The sequence below is a fragment of the Pteronotus mesoamericanus genome, unplaced genomic scaffold (assembly GCF_021234165.1).
Source record: "Pteronotus mesoamericanus isolate MK-2021 breed Mesoamerican mustached bat unplaced genomic scaffold, CSHL_Meso_final scaffold_85, whole genome shotgun sequence".
Lineage (NCBI taxonomy): Eukaryota > Metazoa > Chordata > Mammalia > Chiroptera > Mormoopidae > Pteronotus > Pteronotus mesoamericanus.
Window position 1 is genome coordinate 5143118 of NW_026555329.1, and position 17565 is coordinate 5160682.

At 38.4% G+C, this 17565-nt stretch overlaps 1 protein-coding gene across 2 annotated transcripts in view; it reads right to left on the bottom strand.

Moving 5' to 3' along the window:
- Window positions 1-17565, bottom strand: part of KLHL7 (kelch like family member 7) — a 62288-nt gene that overhangs the window by 3530 nt on the left and 41193 nt on the right. For both annotated transcript variants that reach the window (XM_054564266.1, XM_054564267.1), the window contains exons 8-10: window positions 7451-7691; window positions 5163-5364; window positions 836-933 (exon numbers count right to left, since the gene is read on the bottom strand). In XM_054564266.1, coding sequence (XP_054420241.1) covers window positions 836-933; window positions 5163-5364; window positions 7451-7691 — 541 coding nt within the window. The remainder of the gene's footprint in view (window positions 1-835; window positions 934-5162; window positions 5365-7450; window positions 7692-17565) is intronic.

The following is a 17565-nucleotide window of genomic DNA, read 5'->3' on the forward strand; positions in this document are numbered from 1 at the left end:
TTACCTTAACACAACAGAAATTTAATTTTTAGTTGTCATTTTAGAATCATAAATATTTAATTCTACAAAATTAAAAATTTTCTGTTTGTTCTAGAAAAATTAAAAAAGTACACCAATCTGTGAATTTTCCTTCTGATTAATTATAATTACTCAAATGTTCCACTTAGTCCTTCTACTATTTACTGTCAGCAGTTTATGGAAAACAGCAATGAGTAGAGACAGAAGAAGGAAAAGAATTTATTTTATTGTTACACTTAAGTGATTCTTAAAGGTACTGAGTAAAATGAGGTCATGGAGTATATATAGATTCAGTCCAGATTTCTCTTACTTAAAGCAATTATTAAAGATTTTAGTACATTATTTAAGAAAATAAAAAGGTCAAATTTACTCATTTAAAAGATAGTAATATTGATATTTTCATTCAGCATTTAAAAATATTTAGGAAACTTTGCCATTCAGAGTCTGGATACCTAAAACCTATGTTTTAAAAGTTTTTTTTTAAACTTCGAATATTTCTGTCACTCAACAGTTCTTAAACTAGTGTGACAGCATACCCCGGGGGTATTTAGAGGCGTGTGGAAGCCATCTGAGACCGTCACAATAACTGACTGCCATTGCCCATATTTCATGGAAAAGAAGGTTAAATGTACTCCAATGTTTCATATGTTTCATAAAGTGTTTGTTCTCCAAAACTATGAGAATGTAGTTTTAAAGTATAATGATGTATATGATAAATGCTTGTATCTGGATTTTAAGAAATGTTTCCATAATTTAAGATAAGAAAATAATCAGCAAACTCATTGGGAAAGTTGAACAGTGAATTAATATCACACACCTAAGCCATTCTGACCACCCACAGCAAATATCTTATCTTTTACAAACACCAATCCATGATTCTTCCTGGCCTCAATCATTGGACAAAGCTCAGTCCACCTGAAAAAAGAAAAGGTTTTAGTGTAGTTGTTCACAGGTAGTGAAAGGACTTACTAATTTATAAGAGAGACCAGTTGCATATGGGCGGGTGTGTGCACACACATCTGGAAGGCAAGAAACCAAAAGTTTCACAGTGGTTTTGAGTAATTATCTATAGATGGGTTAATACAGATTTTATTTCTGTCAACTCTGATAGGATATGTGATACAGAGGATATCTGGAGACTATTAACAAATCTTTGGGAAAAATCCATTTCCTGTAGTTCAGAATAACTTGTGACATGGTAACAAAAATGATGGGAAAGATACATAAGAGACTATGAAGCACAAATACTGCCACATGTGGTTTTAATTAGTACTTATGTATGAATGAGTAAAACAAATTTATCATGGGCTTCTACCAATCAGCAAATTAGGGAATGTGCTAATTATTGAATAGTAGGGGTGGTGGTAAGTACAGTGACATGAAACTAATGAGGAATTGAACACAGATGAAATCCCAGTCAGCTCTTTTGTTGATACTCAAAGACATACAAAGAACTTCAATAAGAAAATTCACTTGCTTTTTCAAAGGATTGTTCTTCCCTTACCAGAACAAGTTATTGGGTAAATATGTTCAACTTAAATATTATGCCAAAGAGCTGCACCAAAACCCTTGTGCTCAAATTTTATGTTTAGGAAATATTGCCAGACTACATACAAAACACAGAAGTCTTCCCCTCCAGCTACTGCTTTTTTAAAATTAAGAGTAACAATTTAATTATAAAATATGATCCAGTCATGTGCATTTATTGACTCATGCTTCCTACCTGCTTTTAAAGGATTTAAGGAAACATAATGGATAACTCCTTTCCCAAACAAAAATGCAGTTACAATGGTTTTTAATTCGTATTTTGCTCAACTGGTTGCCAATGTTAGAAAAAGAATTGAGAGCAATGTGTCTTGAAACTTGTCTTTTGCTAGTGTTGAGCCTAGAAATCTCGAGATCATCAAATTTATAACTCCTTTCAAAATGTACCTTTGTACTTGCCAGAGCTCTAGTAACAAAAGTGCCATCATTCTGTCAACCTTAGTAACTTATTAGCATATTGCTGTGTTCGCAGTCACTACTACAAATACTGAGACTGAGAACATAAATGTGGAAACAATATTGAAAGACACTAATTCATAGGTAACAGCACCATATCCATATATGTTACAGACAATGTGGTTAGCTATTTTTTTTTGTGAGAGGTAATCCCTTCTTTTGCATATATTCTCATACGCACAACTCAGAATTGTGTTTGTGAAGATGGTACTGGCACACAGGCTGTGTTCTTAACAGCTAATAACCAAAATACTCCAAACAACAACAATAGAAAAATGTGGCATAAGCATTAACTCTCCAATATAGTTATTTCTATCTCTTTTTAAAAACAATGTAATAAATGTAACTTTTCAAAACATAATGAACTCATAACAACTATGAAATAGCAGCAACTCATTCGTTGCCTTATATTTATATATTTATCATTAAAAAGTGGTTTGGCAGCTACCACTCTATTTTAGAGCGCCCTCAAAGGCAAGGTGAGCAACACTGCTCCTGTTTTTCAGGACAAACAAACATGCTGGCCCAGGTGAAGGGACCAGCATGCGGCCTGGCAGTGGGAGAGCCAGCCTCGGCCTCACTGCCTTCCCATGCAGTAAGATTTATATGGTGAGCTGTTCAAGTGCATCGATCATAGTATTGGTCTTGGAAAAATAAAATATACATAGCCCCCTCTTCTTCAAGTATGTACATGTGTAAAGAGCATGTTTTTGTGTGTATATATAAGTCTCCTGAAGGTTCAGAATTAAGGAAGTTTCACAAAATGCTTTTCTTAAAACTTGGACTGCATGGGTCTCAATTCATAGCTCCCAATGAAACACATCCTAGTTACAAAACGCTTAAGAAAACTGTCAAAACTGGAAAGAAACATTCTTATAAAACATAACTTGGAAGGACAGATCATATATTTAAGGAAATCTTAACTTATTTTTCATTTTGAGATTTGGACAATTATATTCTCCCTACTTTTCAAAGATTTTATTTTATTTTTTTAGAGAGGTGGGGAGGGAGGGAGAAAGAAAGGGAGAGAAACACAGATGTGAGAAACATCCATCGGTTGCCTCTTGCATGTGCTCCAACTGGGGACTGAACCTGCAACCCAGGTATGTATCCTGACCAGGAATCTAACCAGCGACCTTTCGCCTTGAGGAATGATGCCCAACCAATTGAGCTACACTGGTCAGGGCTTTATTCACACTATTTTTTTCACTTAAGAATAAAGTGTAAGGGCACTGAAGAGAATACAAAAAATTCAAATTTAACATGCAAGGTCACTGTATGCAAAAGAAAAAGAATGCTAAGTTATTTAAGTTTAAAAATATTCCTCAAACTAAATATTATCACCTAGTTAAAATAAAAATACCAAAGTTGTAGAATTCCTTTAATAGTTTTTCTCTACTACTATGAACAAGTATATGTTGATTTACACTGATACTGCCTGAACTAAGTCCTCAAAATTTAGAAGCCTGGAGTTTATAGGAATAGGTTCTACTTTAAGAGATTTTTTAGAAATGAAAAAAGAAAAAAAAGAATTAGGCAGCAGAATGAATGAGATTGCAGTTTTTCAATTAGTACGCTGTAACACTTTTGAGCATAAGGTTTATGGGAGGTAAAGCAGAGGCTGTTCTAGGCAGGAGGACACGTGGTCTACACCCCCTCCTGTGGTGTGGGATCAGATGGGGTGGATAGCTGAACTGATGGGTGTTAAGATGAGGACAAGGGGGTACCCCAGTGTGATCCAGCAATACAAAGGTACATTTTGAAAGGAGTAATCTGATGATCTCAAGAAATTTCCGAGTCTCAACACTAGCAAAAGACAAGTTTCAAGATATATCACTTTCAATTCTATTCCTAAAATTGGTAATCAATTGAACAAAATATGAGTAAAAAACCATCATAACTGCATTTTTGTTTGGGAAAGGAGTTATCCATTATGTTTGCTTAAATCTTTTAAGAGTAGATGAGAAGCATAAATAAAAAAATGCACATCACCATATTTTATAATTAAAATGTTGCTCTTCATTTAAAAAAAGCAGTAGCTGGAGTGGAAGACTTCTATGTTTTGTAGTCCGGCAATATTTCCTAAACATAAAATTTGAGCACAAGACTTTTGGTGCAGCTCTTTGGCATAATATTTAAGTTGAACATATTTACCCAATAACTTGTTCTGGTAAGGGAAGAACAATCATTTTTAAAAAGCAAGTGATTTTTCTTCTTGAAGTTCTTTGGACGTATTTTTTTTTAAGGTTTTATTTATTTACTTTAGAGAGAGGAGAACAGAGGGAGAGAGGGAGAGAAACATCTATGTGAGAGAGAAACATCAAGTAGTTGCCTCTTGTACAAGCCCTGACCAGGGACCAAACCTGTAACCCAGACATGTACCCTGACTGGGAACTGAACTCAGTGACCTTTTGGTTTGTGGGATGGCACTCAACCCGCTGAGCCACACCAGCCAGGGCTGGATGTCTTTCAGCTGTGTTCAGTTCCTCATTAGTTTCATGTCACTGTATTTACTACCACCCTACTATTCAATAATTAGCACATTTCCTTGGGGTACATTGAATGGGTTTCATCGTTAATTGTAAGGTCAGAAAAATTGGTTAATCATTTATTTCTTTAGCATTTTGCTTTTTAAAAAGCAGTTACTTCCCAAGATTTAATAATTTTGTTTAATAAACATGAATCCCAAGGTACTTTAGTATGCACCAACTCACAAAAGACGTTATACCTAGGGTTATGATTTATTAATGTCATGAACCGACATATAATACTTCTAGTTAAAGGCAAGTTTACTGTTGATCATAATTTCTCCCCTCCACCCGTACATTTCTTGACCTCTAAAACAAAGCTATTTCATGAGTTTGATCAGTCAGAATTGTCTCACTAACAGATATTGACTGTCTGCAAGAAGGAAGAGAAGGGGAGGGGCTCCCACAGGGTATAAGGTGAGGCCATTTCTTAAGGTGTAGGAAGGGGCTAGGCTGTAAACATGCTGCTGACCTTGACACATTTAAAAGTGACTGTACTTTCTTAATACAAGAGCTAAATTCTTCAGTTGAGTTCCTTCTGCATTTTGACATGTTCTTCCAGTGAGCTTAAAGAATACGATACTGTGAAATAAAGAGTTTTAAATTGATACATACGTTTCTGTGGCAGGATCATAAACTTCACAGGAATTCAACACGCGGCCAGAAACATTGTTCCCCAAACTCCCACCACAAACGTAGATGAGGCCGTTGGCCTCCACCATGCCATGGCTGCAGCGCTGGGTCAGCATGCTGGGCTTGGTGTGCCAGCTCTCAGTCCGCGTGTCGTAGCACTCGAATAAATACAGAGCTGAGTTCCCTGTAAGAGAAGAGAGCCCTTTCATGCCTGATGTCATGTGTGCGTAGGCTTGGAGTGAGCTGACTGGGGGGCCGAGTCAGCTGCTGGAAGTAAGAATTCCGGATTATAGAGTCTTTTCTACCCTTAATTGACAATAAAAGCAAAATGTAGGAATTAGTTGGTAGATACCCTGGAAAATATTCACAGAAGGATAGGTGGGGAAACTTTTTATTTATTGGTAATTAAATTTTAGAAGAAGAAACTGGTTTGACTTCAAAAGAAAATTAAAGAAGAAACTTTATGTATGTCCTCAAGCCTAATTGTGCCTGATAGGAATTATCCAACCTTGAAATGTTTATACAGAAGGGAAAAGCATAACTAGCTACAGATGGTAAATCCGTACCTTAAAATATGAAAACTACTATCCGATAATATCCTGAGGCTTATCATTTAATATTCCATAACAGCCACTACACCATCAGCAGAACTGCTCCTCCTGACTGCTCTCAGTGGTGGTGTGGGTGGGCCCTGAAGTCAGGTGGTCTGTTCTGAGTATATGCTCAAGGTACCACTGTATGTTTCTGGTGTACTTTGATTATATCTTTTAATGGCAACACATATATTTGTTCTGTTTTGCAACTTCTAAAGTGCTTTTGTTTTTCCTTCCCCAAGAAAAGAGAAGTTAGAACTTGACCAAATTATGTCTCATCTCCCCCTCTTCTGAACTTTGCTAATGCTTTAAAGACAACAACAACATTGCTACCCTTATAATTCTCAATCAAAACCAAGTCTACAAAAAGCAAAGATCAGAAAGTAACAAATGGGAAAAGCAATGGTCATGACTAATAATAACTTCCTTTTCTAAAAACTTTTAAACATTTCCAATTTGGTAGATTTCATTGGTTGACATTAGGAGCAAATATACAGTATATAGCAGAAATAAAAATCTAAGTAAAAAACTGACTTAAAAGCAAATGAAGTTATCTATGATACTTTCTACAAAAAGCATATTTATAGAAGTTACTTTTTATTATTTTTAGCATTTATTATATTTGAAATATAATATACATTCTGTAAAAATGCTTTTAAACAAGGGAAAAATCACGTCTTAATCACATTTAGGTAATCATATTTTTTCTTGTATTTATCTGGTAGGGGTGAAAACTTAACAGATAAAAGTGCAGACCAAAAGTAAAACATTCTTTGGGCTAATATAAAAATCATCAAAGAAAAGAAAAGACAACACTTAAATTCCATATTTTGGGTCTACTCAGTCTTCTTAGTTTTCTTTATCAGCCCATTATTTGGCTAAAGAAATTAGTTGAAAAGATGAAAGCATATAAAAGCTATTGTGTGTCTAGTCTTCACCTAGAGTATTGACTTAGACAAATTATTCGTCACTAGACTTATTGAGGTGGGAATCATTTTCTAAGTTATATAAATGTCTAACCATCATGCTGTATATCTGAAACTAATATAACAGTGAATGTCAATTGTAATTAAAAAAATAAAATAACACAAAGAAAAAAAATTATTCATTTAGAAAAAGACCACTACTGGACACTTAACATCCATCAACGAGAAACGTTTTTAACCCCATAACTATTCCATTCTAATCAATAAGCATAAAATACCACTATCAATTAATGCATTAAGAAGGTAAAGAATAAGGCAAAAAAAAAGTTCATTCTTCATTTTTTTTTATGATGCAAAGAAAGGAAAGATAATACAAATTTTAAAAGCTTGAATGTAGTAAAGAGGGCTTAAATGGTCTATAAATAAGCCAAACTCTGAAATCTTTAAAGCAAATAATACTAGGTATCAAAAACAACCAATCTAGAACTAAAATCTGATTTTGTCAATGAAAGTTTCGTCATGACAAAAATGGAACAATTAAAATAATCCAGGAAGTTGAAGTTCTTGTTACTAATGATTCATAAAGGAGTAAGGTAAGCCTTCAGGGAAATGGTCTCTAAAATGTAACATACACATTTAAATTATGTCAAAAACTATCTGAACAATTAGCACCAACTGTTTCTTTAAATAAAAAGCCAATATACTTGGCTTTAAAGTACATGCCTCAACGAAAACTCGAGGATGTCCTTACCGACTTCGGAACCACCGGATGTATAAATTTTGCCCTCTGCAGCACAGGCGGCCAGGCTGTCTCTAGGGGTTGGAGGTCCCAGTTTGGAATACCAGCTATCCTTCACCACATTATAGCAGTCCATTCGTTTAATGGGGAAAAGCTGAGAGCCACCCAAAATGTATACGACGTTGTCCCAAAACACGCATGCTGCATCTCTTCGTTTTTCAAAAGGACAGCGGATGTCTGTCCAGCTATAGTCCTGTAACAGAAAAACACAGGAAGCTTTCAGTGATGGAAAAATATAATTGAAAAGGATAAAGCAAAGATGTAGTTGAAAAAATGCAAAATATAAGAATATGTTAATTTACTAGAATACATACAAAAATGTTTGGCTTGTGACTATTAATCTAATCTGTGTAATTTTTTTCAGTATGTTGGCAGAGGGCAAGAAGACAGTGACTGTTTTGGGCTTTTTCTGGCTCTAAAATAAACATTAATCCTTTTGGATGTACCATCATCATCCAGCCTCCTATTCCTTCTGTTACTGAGGATAATACAAGAAAATTCTAAATTAAGTAAAGTAGTTTTGTTAATTTAAACAAGCTTTTTTTCAAATATGCTCATACTTTCCCTGCCTGATGTATACAGCGTTATAAAGAATCAATGGTTAATATGAAGTTTAAACTGCCATTATCCTACTAATGTCTAAGGCTAGAAGATACTTTGTGGACTTCTGTGAGATATTAATTTTCTGTAAACATTCAGTTGAGCCAGTGTATTCAGCTGGACGCTTCAAATCGTGATATTTATAATGAAATAGTTGAGTACAGTAGTTCCCCATCATCCATGGTGGATTTGTTCCAAGACCCCCAGTGGATGCCTGAAACCACGGATAGTGCTGAACCCTACACATACCATGTTTTTTTCTATACACACATAACTATGATAAAGTTTAATTTATAAATCAGGCACAGTAAGAGATTAACAATAACTAATAAAATGGAATAATTATAATATACTGTAAAAGTTAAGTGAATGTGAAGTCTCTCAAAATGTCTCACTGTGCCGCACTCACCCTTCTGTGATGAGGTGAGATGGTACAATGTCTAGAGATGAGATGAAGTGAGGTGAGTGATGTAGGCATCGTGACGTAGTGTTCGGCTTCTACTGACTTTCTGACAATACATCAAAAGGAGGATGATTGAGCCATGACTTGGGAATTGTTTATTTCTGGAATTTTCCATTTAATATTTTCAGACCATGGTTGACCATGAGCAACTGAAACTGCAGAGGGTGAACTATTGTACTTCTGTAGTCTGTTCCGAGTAGTTTGGAAACTCCCTTTTTTCTTCCCAGCAATTAGAAATGGGCACCTATCAGTACTTCACAATGACTGTTTGCTGAACCACTCTGTTTCCTCACTATGTCTGATGACATCCAAGGACACCTGCGCCCTTCTCCTATGTAAATGTCTGGGGGAATGCCCCCAAAGTTACAGAACCTTGGATCCTCCCCTCTTTGAGCAAGGAAGCTATAGTGTTCCTGCAGCTTTCTGAAAATGGCTGAAGATAGAAGGGTCAGACAGAAATTCAAACAACTGCCCATCTCAGTGAATAAAGCAGTATGTATGATTATTACGTTCAGTTCTCTTTGGAAAACTAATCAACTGATAGCATGCTAGTATCCTATGTTTCAGGCATTCACGGGATTAGACCGAAGAATCATAGGAAGTGAGTGTTATTAAGATCTCTTAGCAAAAAGAGGAGCCCCTGATGTAGAACACCTTGACTCCTAGTGATGATAAACATTCTGCTTTTTAGGTGATCAGAAAAATAAAGCCTTAATCTATTTTTTTTATTCCCAAATTAGGATCTTTGTGTCCCTCTGGCTCACTGTATGGTATGTGTGTGGGTAGGTGCACCAAACTAGTATACACATAACACCTTCCCAAAGCTTCAGTTTTACTCAATGGATGTTGAAAAACTGAGGAAAAATATTTAAAAAGTGTTTTTTTCTTAGAGAAACTGCATACCACAAAATGGGGAAAAAAAAAAAAGGGAGAAAACAATGACTATATTCTACAGGGAGCAATCCCTCAAAAGTAAACCAATTCTTTTCTTACATATCCTGAAGCTCTACTCACAATTCCTATCTTACCAAGTTCATTACCAGAGACATATAATTAGTAAGATACATCATTAACTCAATGAATCTCAAGTCTTGCCACTCTTACATCTAACATATTGCTATCTATTATTAGAAAGCAATATGACAACTTTTCCACAGTTTCTAAAGATGGCCTCAAGAACATTATTTCCATGCTTTTCCTTATTTAATTTCCGGATGAGAAAATGGGTCAGTCTCCAAGACCTGCTACTCTTCAAATTAAAAATAACTGCCCAGGCAGAAGCTGGGATTAAAACAAACACAATGCTTTTTTCACTAGATAAGCTTGAACAGTTAGATGCTAGGATATGAGGTTCCAAAGAATGAATTCCGGAGTTTGGTAACAGAATAGTTCTAACTTTCTAATCTTACTCAAGGATTTGAGGAGGGAATTAATGCGTGCTCACAGGTATCTGTTCTACAAAGCTTCAGATTTAAGAGTTAACATAAATTGCTCTTTTAGAACTTGAAGTCCATGGGGAAAAGGATTCACTTTTGTATGTGGAGTATGTGTATGTGACACAGGAATAGGCACGTGTTTCCGTCTCCTTGCAGTCTGGGCTACAAATGTCTCTAGAAATCCTTGTGTTTTTAAATCTCTTCTAACTCTCCAAATGCCGTCATTAGTTGGTCATTGTACATGTTAAACACTGAGCTTGATAAACATGAACTATATATGACATTCTGCCTCATAATTCATCTTCTAGGCAGAAAATAAAATAATCTTTACAAGAATTTCTACCTAGAATGCAAAATGGACTTTATTTCAGCTAAAAGTTAATGTTTTACATCTGGGCTCATTAAATCTGTCAGGTGTTAAGTACATCTGTGTTTGAACATACCTGCCTTTGGCTGTATGTATATATGGCGGGGTGGGGGGAAGTTCATGATTTTTTCTCTTTCATGTGTGTATAAGGGTAGATCTCCCTGGGAAGCCTATCTAATTCCTCCAATCTACCTGATACCCCTCATCTAAAAAAGACTACTGAGAAGGTGATTTGATGTTCGCCCATCAGCAACTTCTTATACTGCCTAGGATGTAATGTGTGTAGTTGAGGGGAGAAAAATAGAAGGGAAGTAAGGACTGTCAGCTCAGTGGTTATGAGCGCCGGGTCTTTTCCTAGTGATGTGCCCTCTCCCAACCCAGGGCCTGCGGGTGAAGGGTTTACTCACAGCTCCCTGCACTCCTAGGGACAGGGTGAGCTAAAGCGCACGAGCTTTCTCATTGGCAACAAGACGGACACATAGCACTGGAGTCATAGTGCATGTGTGTGGGCTGGGAATTGCTACCCTAAAAATAGAATTGAATTTAGTTAAGTTTAATTGAGTTTACCTAGTGCATGTGAGGTTCTATGTTTAGCTGCTAAGAACTGATGAAAGTTGGGAGAGTGGAAAGCCTGGAAAAGACACAAGGAGAAGGACACCGCCCCCCCCACCCCCCGCAGAGCTCCCTGGTGTAAAGGACAGTCTTCTGCGGTCCTGGTCGGCTTTTCTGGCCTTGGCTGTACTATAACATGCTGTAGACTTTTTTTTGAGTTCGAGACTTCTTTTCTTTTTGCTGGTTTCTCCGACTTCCCCGCTCTGAACCCCCACCACACCGGCGAGGGGGCTCTCCCTGCCACCCTGTCCTGGGTGGTTTCCCAGCTACAGTGTGACGCTGCAGGAGACTAACCCGCTGCTGGGGAGGGGGTGTCACCGTTGCTCTAAATGCCTCAAGACAAGCACATCCATCTATACTATTTTCTTGAGGGTAAGAACAGACTTTATATAATCTGTATTCTGAAAACACATGAATCCTCAAAAAACAACAATACTATGAGACAGATATATATATAGGTTTCAATAATCAAGACAACCGAAGTCCAAAATTAAAGAAATACTTTTTATTTTTAAGACTTACTTTCTTTTGAATCATTGTGAGAGGAAGCCAAGCAAAATTAGGGAAGACAGGGTCTTAGAAAAAAAGGAAAGAAAAATTAACAAAATGGTAAATAACCTTAAGATTTCTTGCAGAAACCCCAAGGAGCCAATCTGGGTTTAAGATGAGCAAACTGTAAGCACTTTCTCTTAAGCTAGTGTCTGACTTATCTCGGTTTCTAAAGGCTGTCAAAGATAAAATCACAGAACTCTGGTGACAATCTCTATCAAAGGCAGGTTTATGTCAGATGCCAGAACATTCCTAGAAGAGTCATGAAAAATACAAAGAGACACTTTTGGCTTCATTTATTTCACCAGGTCACAAAAAAATATAGCTCTAAGGAACTAGTACACTTGGGCACTGAGCTAGACTCTGTATGAAGGAGCTGTGGGTCTCACAGGAGTCAGTTAAGCTGTCTCTGGATGTTAGTTTCCTTATCTGTAAAACAAGACAACTGGATGATCTCAGGGACCCTCCCTTTTAGCCCTAAGATCCAGTGATCTTGGGGTCCAAATGATTTAGAATGTGTCAATAACAAAGAACCATTATTAACTTATTCAGTACTTCCCTTTCCAGGAAGATGCTGAAATATCTTAAAATATTATCTTACTTCCTCAATAACTCTATGATGTAATACTCTCATTTTACAGATAAGAAAACGAAATCCTAGGGATGTTACATATCTTGTCAGAGGCCACAGAGTTAGAGAGTGGTGAATCCAAGATTTAAGTCAAATCTATCAGACTCCAAGGCTGGGCTCCTAACCCCTACACTGCTCTGCTCATCTTAAGATCCTCTTACTTGGCAGCCGGGAGTGAACACCGGGCTGGGAGTGAGGCATTCTGGGTTCCTGTCATTTCTGTTGTGTTTCTAGCTATGTGCCTGGGCATCTGACTTGGAGAAACCCCTCGCAACCTCATCTATAACATCGGGACGTTGGCAGGATGGCCGCTGAGGTCCTGCACAGCCTCCATCCACATCTTATAAACACACCGATCGACCACTAAAACCACAGGTTCTCTGAAACCAGGGGATTTTCTCCACATCTTGTGTGGTATTTGGCCTGGGGCTTAGCATGTTTAAGGGAATGTTTTGTATTGGCTCACAGGCCACATCTGTAGAAAAGTGTATCTCGTCCAGCTGAGCCACCTTCATTTTTGATCTTCTAAAGGTCAAAGGCTGCAGATTTGACATGGCTCCTAGTTTGGACCCGTTCCTCACTGCAGCGCCGTCCTTACTGACACTGACTCCAGTGTGCGTCTTGTCACCACGGTTCCTGGCCCTGCTGTGAGCAACAGGGAGACCTGTGGCCAACCGGTGAACAGCAGCTGGGGTTAGGGACCAGGGCTTCATCTACTTTTGGGGTACATCTAAATTGTTTCCAATTTTATCCTTTGCTAGAGTAATTATTTTCCTAGGAATTTACCCTAAAGAAAACATGGGACAGTGTACAAAGTCGGCATATACAAAGGTGTTTCACTGTAGGGGGATTTTAACAGGGCAAAATGGGAAACAGGCCATGAAGAAGGCGGGCATGAAACAAATTACGGTATATTTTGTGACGGAATATTCTGTAGCACTTCAGAAGGATGGCATTTTCAGACAAGAAAATACCTCCGTAATATAAATGCTGAGAAAGTAAAAGACGTTTTTGCAAAACAACACGCACAGTATGATATCCTATATGCCTGAGAGGACTGGAATGACGTTCACTGACTACTGATGACTGTCTCTTGATGTTGGGGAGCACTTTGGCCTTCTCCTTCAGATCTTACTATATCTGAATTTTCTACAATGGGCATGTGTTATTTTTTTTTTAAACAGAAAAAGTAAATACCACAACCAGGCAAATGATACCAAAAGTATGGTACAAGGGAAACAACATCTCATAATAGTGTTAAATGTCTTATTAGGAATGTGAAGTTTAAAATTAAGTTAGAGCTTTAAGAACTGAAAAACCTAAAAGGTTCCATTATGAGGCTGGATTTCACCTACAGGCGGAATCAGAAGTAGTCTCTGCCTTCCTGCCAAACAGCACTCCTGCGAGGGCGCTCACATTTTACAGAAGTGAGCACTTGAACATGCCAAGTAATTTCACGGGCTGTACCCATTCTGAAACACACTCATTTTCAACAGAGTCACACAAATATTCCTGGAAATATATTAACCCCCCTAAAGTCCACAGAATTTAATAATCAACCATGAGAAGGAAATACTCTTGTAACTTAAGTTCCTTAAGAAATATAACATTGTAGCTAGGAAAAAAAAAAAGGCTTCCACAGTTGAAGGTGGTAGAAAATGACTGTGCAGTTTTAAGCTGATAGATAAAATTAAAAATAATGACTATATAAATGGGTATTACTCAGCTGTTAATGATTAGTTAAAATTAGCAAGGAGTCTGAAGTGAGGCCAGAGACCGGCTCAAAGGGAATTATGAATTAAGAATCACTGCTGCTTTAGAAGGTCACGGAATGTTCTTCTCCTTCCTTCTTAAGCTGAAACCTTATCACTAAAAACCAAAGCTCAAACCTGAACCAGGCAGAAATTTAAGTATGAAGTGAAACTCAGTCCAAGAGTGAAACCTGACAGGGATATTGGGCTCAGTAACAGCCCTTCTCCTCTGAGAAAGTAAACGAGGTAAAAGGGAAGCATTCCAGCGCTGGCCCCTGCCAGTTAGCTCAGCCCAAGATCTGTCTTCAGGTGTAATTTTTAATCTGGGCACAGGAAGGCACAGTATACTTTAAATGATTATCCCAAATCCCAGAACACGGTAAGATGACTCATTTAATCACACGTCCTCCCCGGTGGGACAAACATCTACTCTGTCTCAGATGCGCAGAGCCCAGGAGGCGATGCAGACGGTCAAGAGGTTGGAAGAGTTAGTTAGGGAAGGCACACGGAGAAAATGAAGATGGTGAGCCTTTTTAAATTGAAATACGGAAAACCTAAGGATGGCAAGGAGAGCCTGGGTGGACACTGATTTAAAAAAAAAAAAAAAAAAGAGGGAGTTAAGTGAACATAATGGATATTCACACAAATACTAAGATTTACACTTTTTGTTAACAGACCAGAAAGCTGAAGTTTAGTAAGGTTAACTGACTTGCCTAAGTTCATACACTTAGACATGCAATGCTCTTTCTACAAAACACTTGCTTTCCTTAAAAGAAAAGGGACCAAAAAAGGTGGTACCACAAAAGAAAAAAGACCACTGGCCTAGTCCTTCAGTTCTTTTCCCTACACCTAATTTCTTTTTATTGAAGCACAAAGTTAGATGCCATTCAATTAAATCATATTTTGTAAGCTTTCAGGAAAATTTTAATAATCATACTTATCAAGCTCAAAATGATACATTCATACTTGGGATTCAATGTATTCTCATTTTTTCCCCTCTTTCTTCCTATCCAGGCTACCGAGACATTTCTCTCAAGAAACCCCTCATGAAGCTTCCATGGACAAACCCAACCCAGGGCATCTCTCCCTTCCATGCCCCTAAGGCGGTCAGTGTCTATCCCTCCTCGGGACTTTTAACGCCTGTGGTCAGTGGCTGCCGACATGAGCCTCTGTGCTCGCTACCTGCCTCATGCTTCCGCGTACCTCTCATGCACTACGAGTGTGAGGACAGGGCTGTGATATATATGTGTCTTTCATGTCCCCTGCTGCTACTCAACCCACTACGTTCAAATTCTAGATGAACTGCAATGCTGGTCATATGACAAAATATCATTTGTTTAAACTATACTTTTATAACCAGCTAACCATACCATATGCTGCCATACAACATGTTCTGTGGTTGTGAACAGCTGAGGATAATTACCTCTGATACCTGGTCACCAATTCTCAAAGAAAATATTCACACTAAACCTGTCTGAACATGATTTAATACTTCTAGCATGGCAGATCTTATTGTGCCTCTGGGCCATCATATGACCAATTATTAAAGGCGGCTGACAGTAATTTTCAAGTGACATGGAAAGCAAAGTGATAATTTATCTCCTTTCCTGTTGGTCACCCTCAGTGTGACTCTTATCCTTCCAGCCCTTGCACTCATGTGCCTATCACCCTCCAGTTAATTCCAAGATGGCTAGTCCCTTAAACCACCACCACACCGAGACACCGTTCCTAGTTTCCCCACCACTTTCTCACAGCCCTCAATCAAATAGCTATAGCTTTGTTCCTGCTCTTCCCCGGCCTTTTCAGGCAACTGATCTGCTAATTTATAATTATGGTTGGCGGTGGCTTACAGAGAATGAATTAGATGTCCTCTCTCCCATGGTTAGTCATATTTCACTAGGGTTTCTTGCAGATGCGGTGGTTAATCACAAAAGGAAGCAGATCCCTGAAGGTGAAAACCTCAGGCACTGTACCTATGGGGGGGTGCAAGTGGCTGAGGTTGATTTTAGAGCAAAACTACAAAAACAGTCTGTTACGGAGATGCTTGAAAAGAAAAAGAAATAATGGAGGCTCTCATTCCTATTTTGAGAGACATTCTAGGAAGGCAAAGCACTCTTCTGAGGACTGACCTCAGAACAGGTTTTAACCCCTTCTACATGAATGCGAGGACCACCTGTCTACCAAACTGCTCGCAAACAATCAGGCGGGAGGCATACTTACTGTGTACAAGCTACAAAGAACACTGATTTTTTTTCCCATTTGGTGCCTATGTGATGACTAAGGAAGCTTAAGGGGTGCCCAATGCGGACCCACACTCGTATTCCAGAGATGGCGGTCCCGGGGCACAGAGCTGTAGGTCTCACCTGCCTGTGACACCTACTGCCTGTCTTGGACATTCCATTTGTGTGGAGGCTCCTGACCGTTTCAGCAGTGCTCACCTTTTGCCCCAGCGCACTGCTTCTACAAAGCCCTTCTGCTGGGGCCAGGGCTACTACTGATGCTCTGATAAAAGCTTTGTTGTTTAATGTGACACCATTTTCCTTTAAGGTTTATGCTTCTTTTACACACAAGCTTTTTAAAATTCATATGCAAGACACTGTAACTGCTGGTTTCCACCATGACCGCAGAGTGGGACCGTCTCCTCAGTGGAGGTCTGGTCAAGAGGGAAAGCGGCCATGTTACTGAAGACAAGGCACCGTGATACCTTAAGTAAACAATACTCCCAGTGGGGCACTGTGCTCTGAATTGAGGGTCACTTCATTTCTTTTGATTTAGGGCCAACCTATAGTTAAATCCAATCCTATAAAACCAACAGACAAAAATGCCTGTGAGATGTTATATAAAATTATACTGGCTCATTCACCATAAAAACTTGAGCATGGTCTTTCTTGGAGATATCACAGATTTGGTTTCAGACCACTGCAATAAAGCAATTTGTAATCTTTTTGCTGGTGGAGGGTGTAGTCTACAATTTATTAAAAACGCAACATGTGAAGCACAACCAAGCAAAGCATAACAAAACGAGGTGTGCCTGTCTCCACAGCGTGCCAGACACTAATCCCGGTGGTGAACCTACTTCCGCGTTCTGAGTCCTCAGGGTAAACTTTCTGGGCGAGATGGCTCCATGTAACATGTCGCGCTATGGTTTTCTGTCTTTATAATTTGCAGGCTCTGGCTCTCACTCTGTGGTCTTACTCCCTGCTTATCTGGACAGGAAATATGCAGAACCCCTTTTCTCTAGGGCGCAGACTCCTCTTTTTCCACCATATGGACATGGTGAGCCAAGACCCTTCCAAAGTTCTAAGCCCTCAGAGCTCACCACTTCACTGACAAGAAGAGTCCAAATAAAAACTGGTCAATTAAGTCAACTTTTATTTAGGCATCAATATCATTAGACATTCCCATGCTACTGTTTGAGAAGACCAGCACCAAGAGAGGAGAGCACTGGATACAGATAAATAACTCTTAGTAATCACTAAGCACTTAAAAACTTTAAAAAAACAGGGACAGGTGGGGAAGGGAAGGCTCAGCAGGCTTTATAAAAGGACCATAACAAGAACAACATCATTTCAATTCAATACAGTAACCCAAGACTTCCTTTTCTGTTAATTCTTAGAAAAAATATTAATATTTTCTTTATCATTTTTCAACCAGCAAT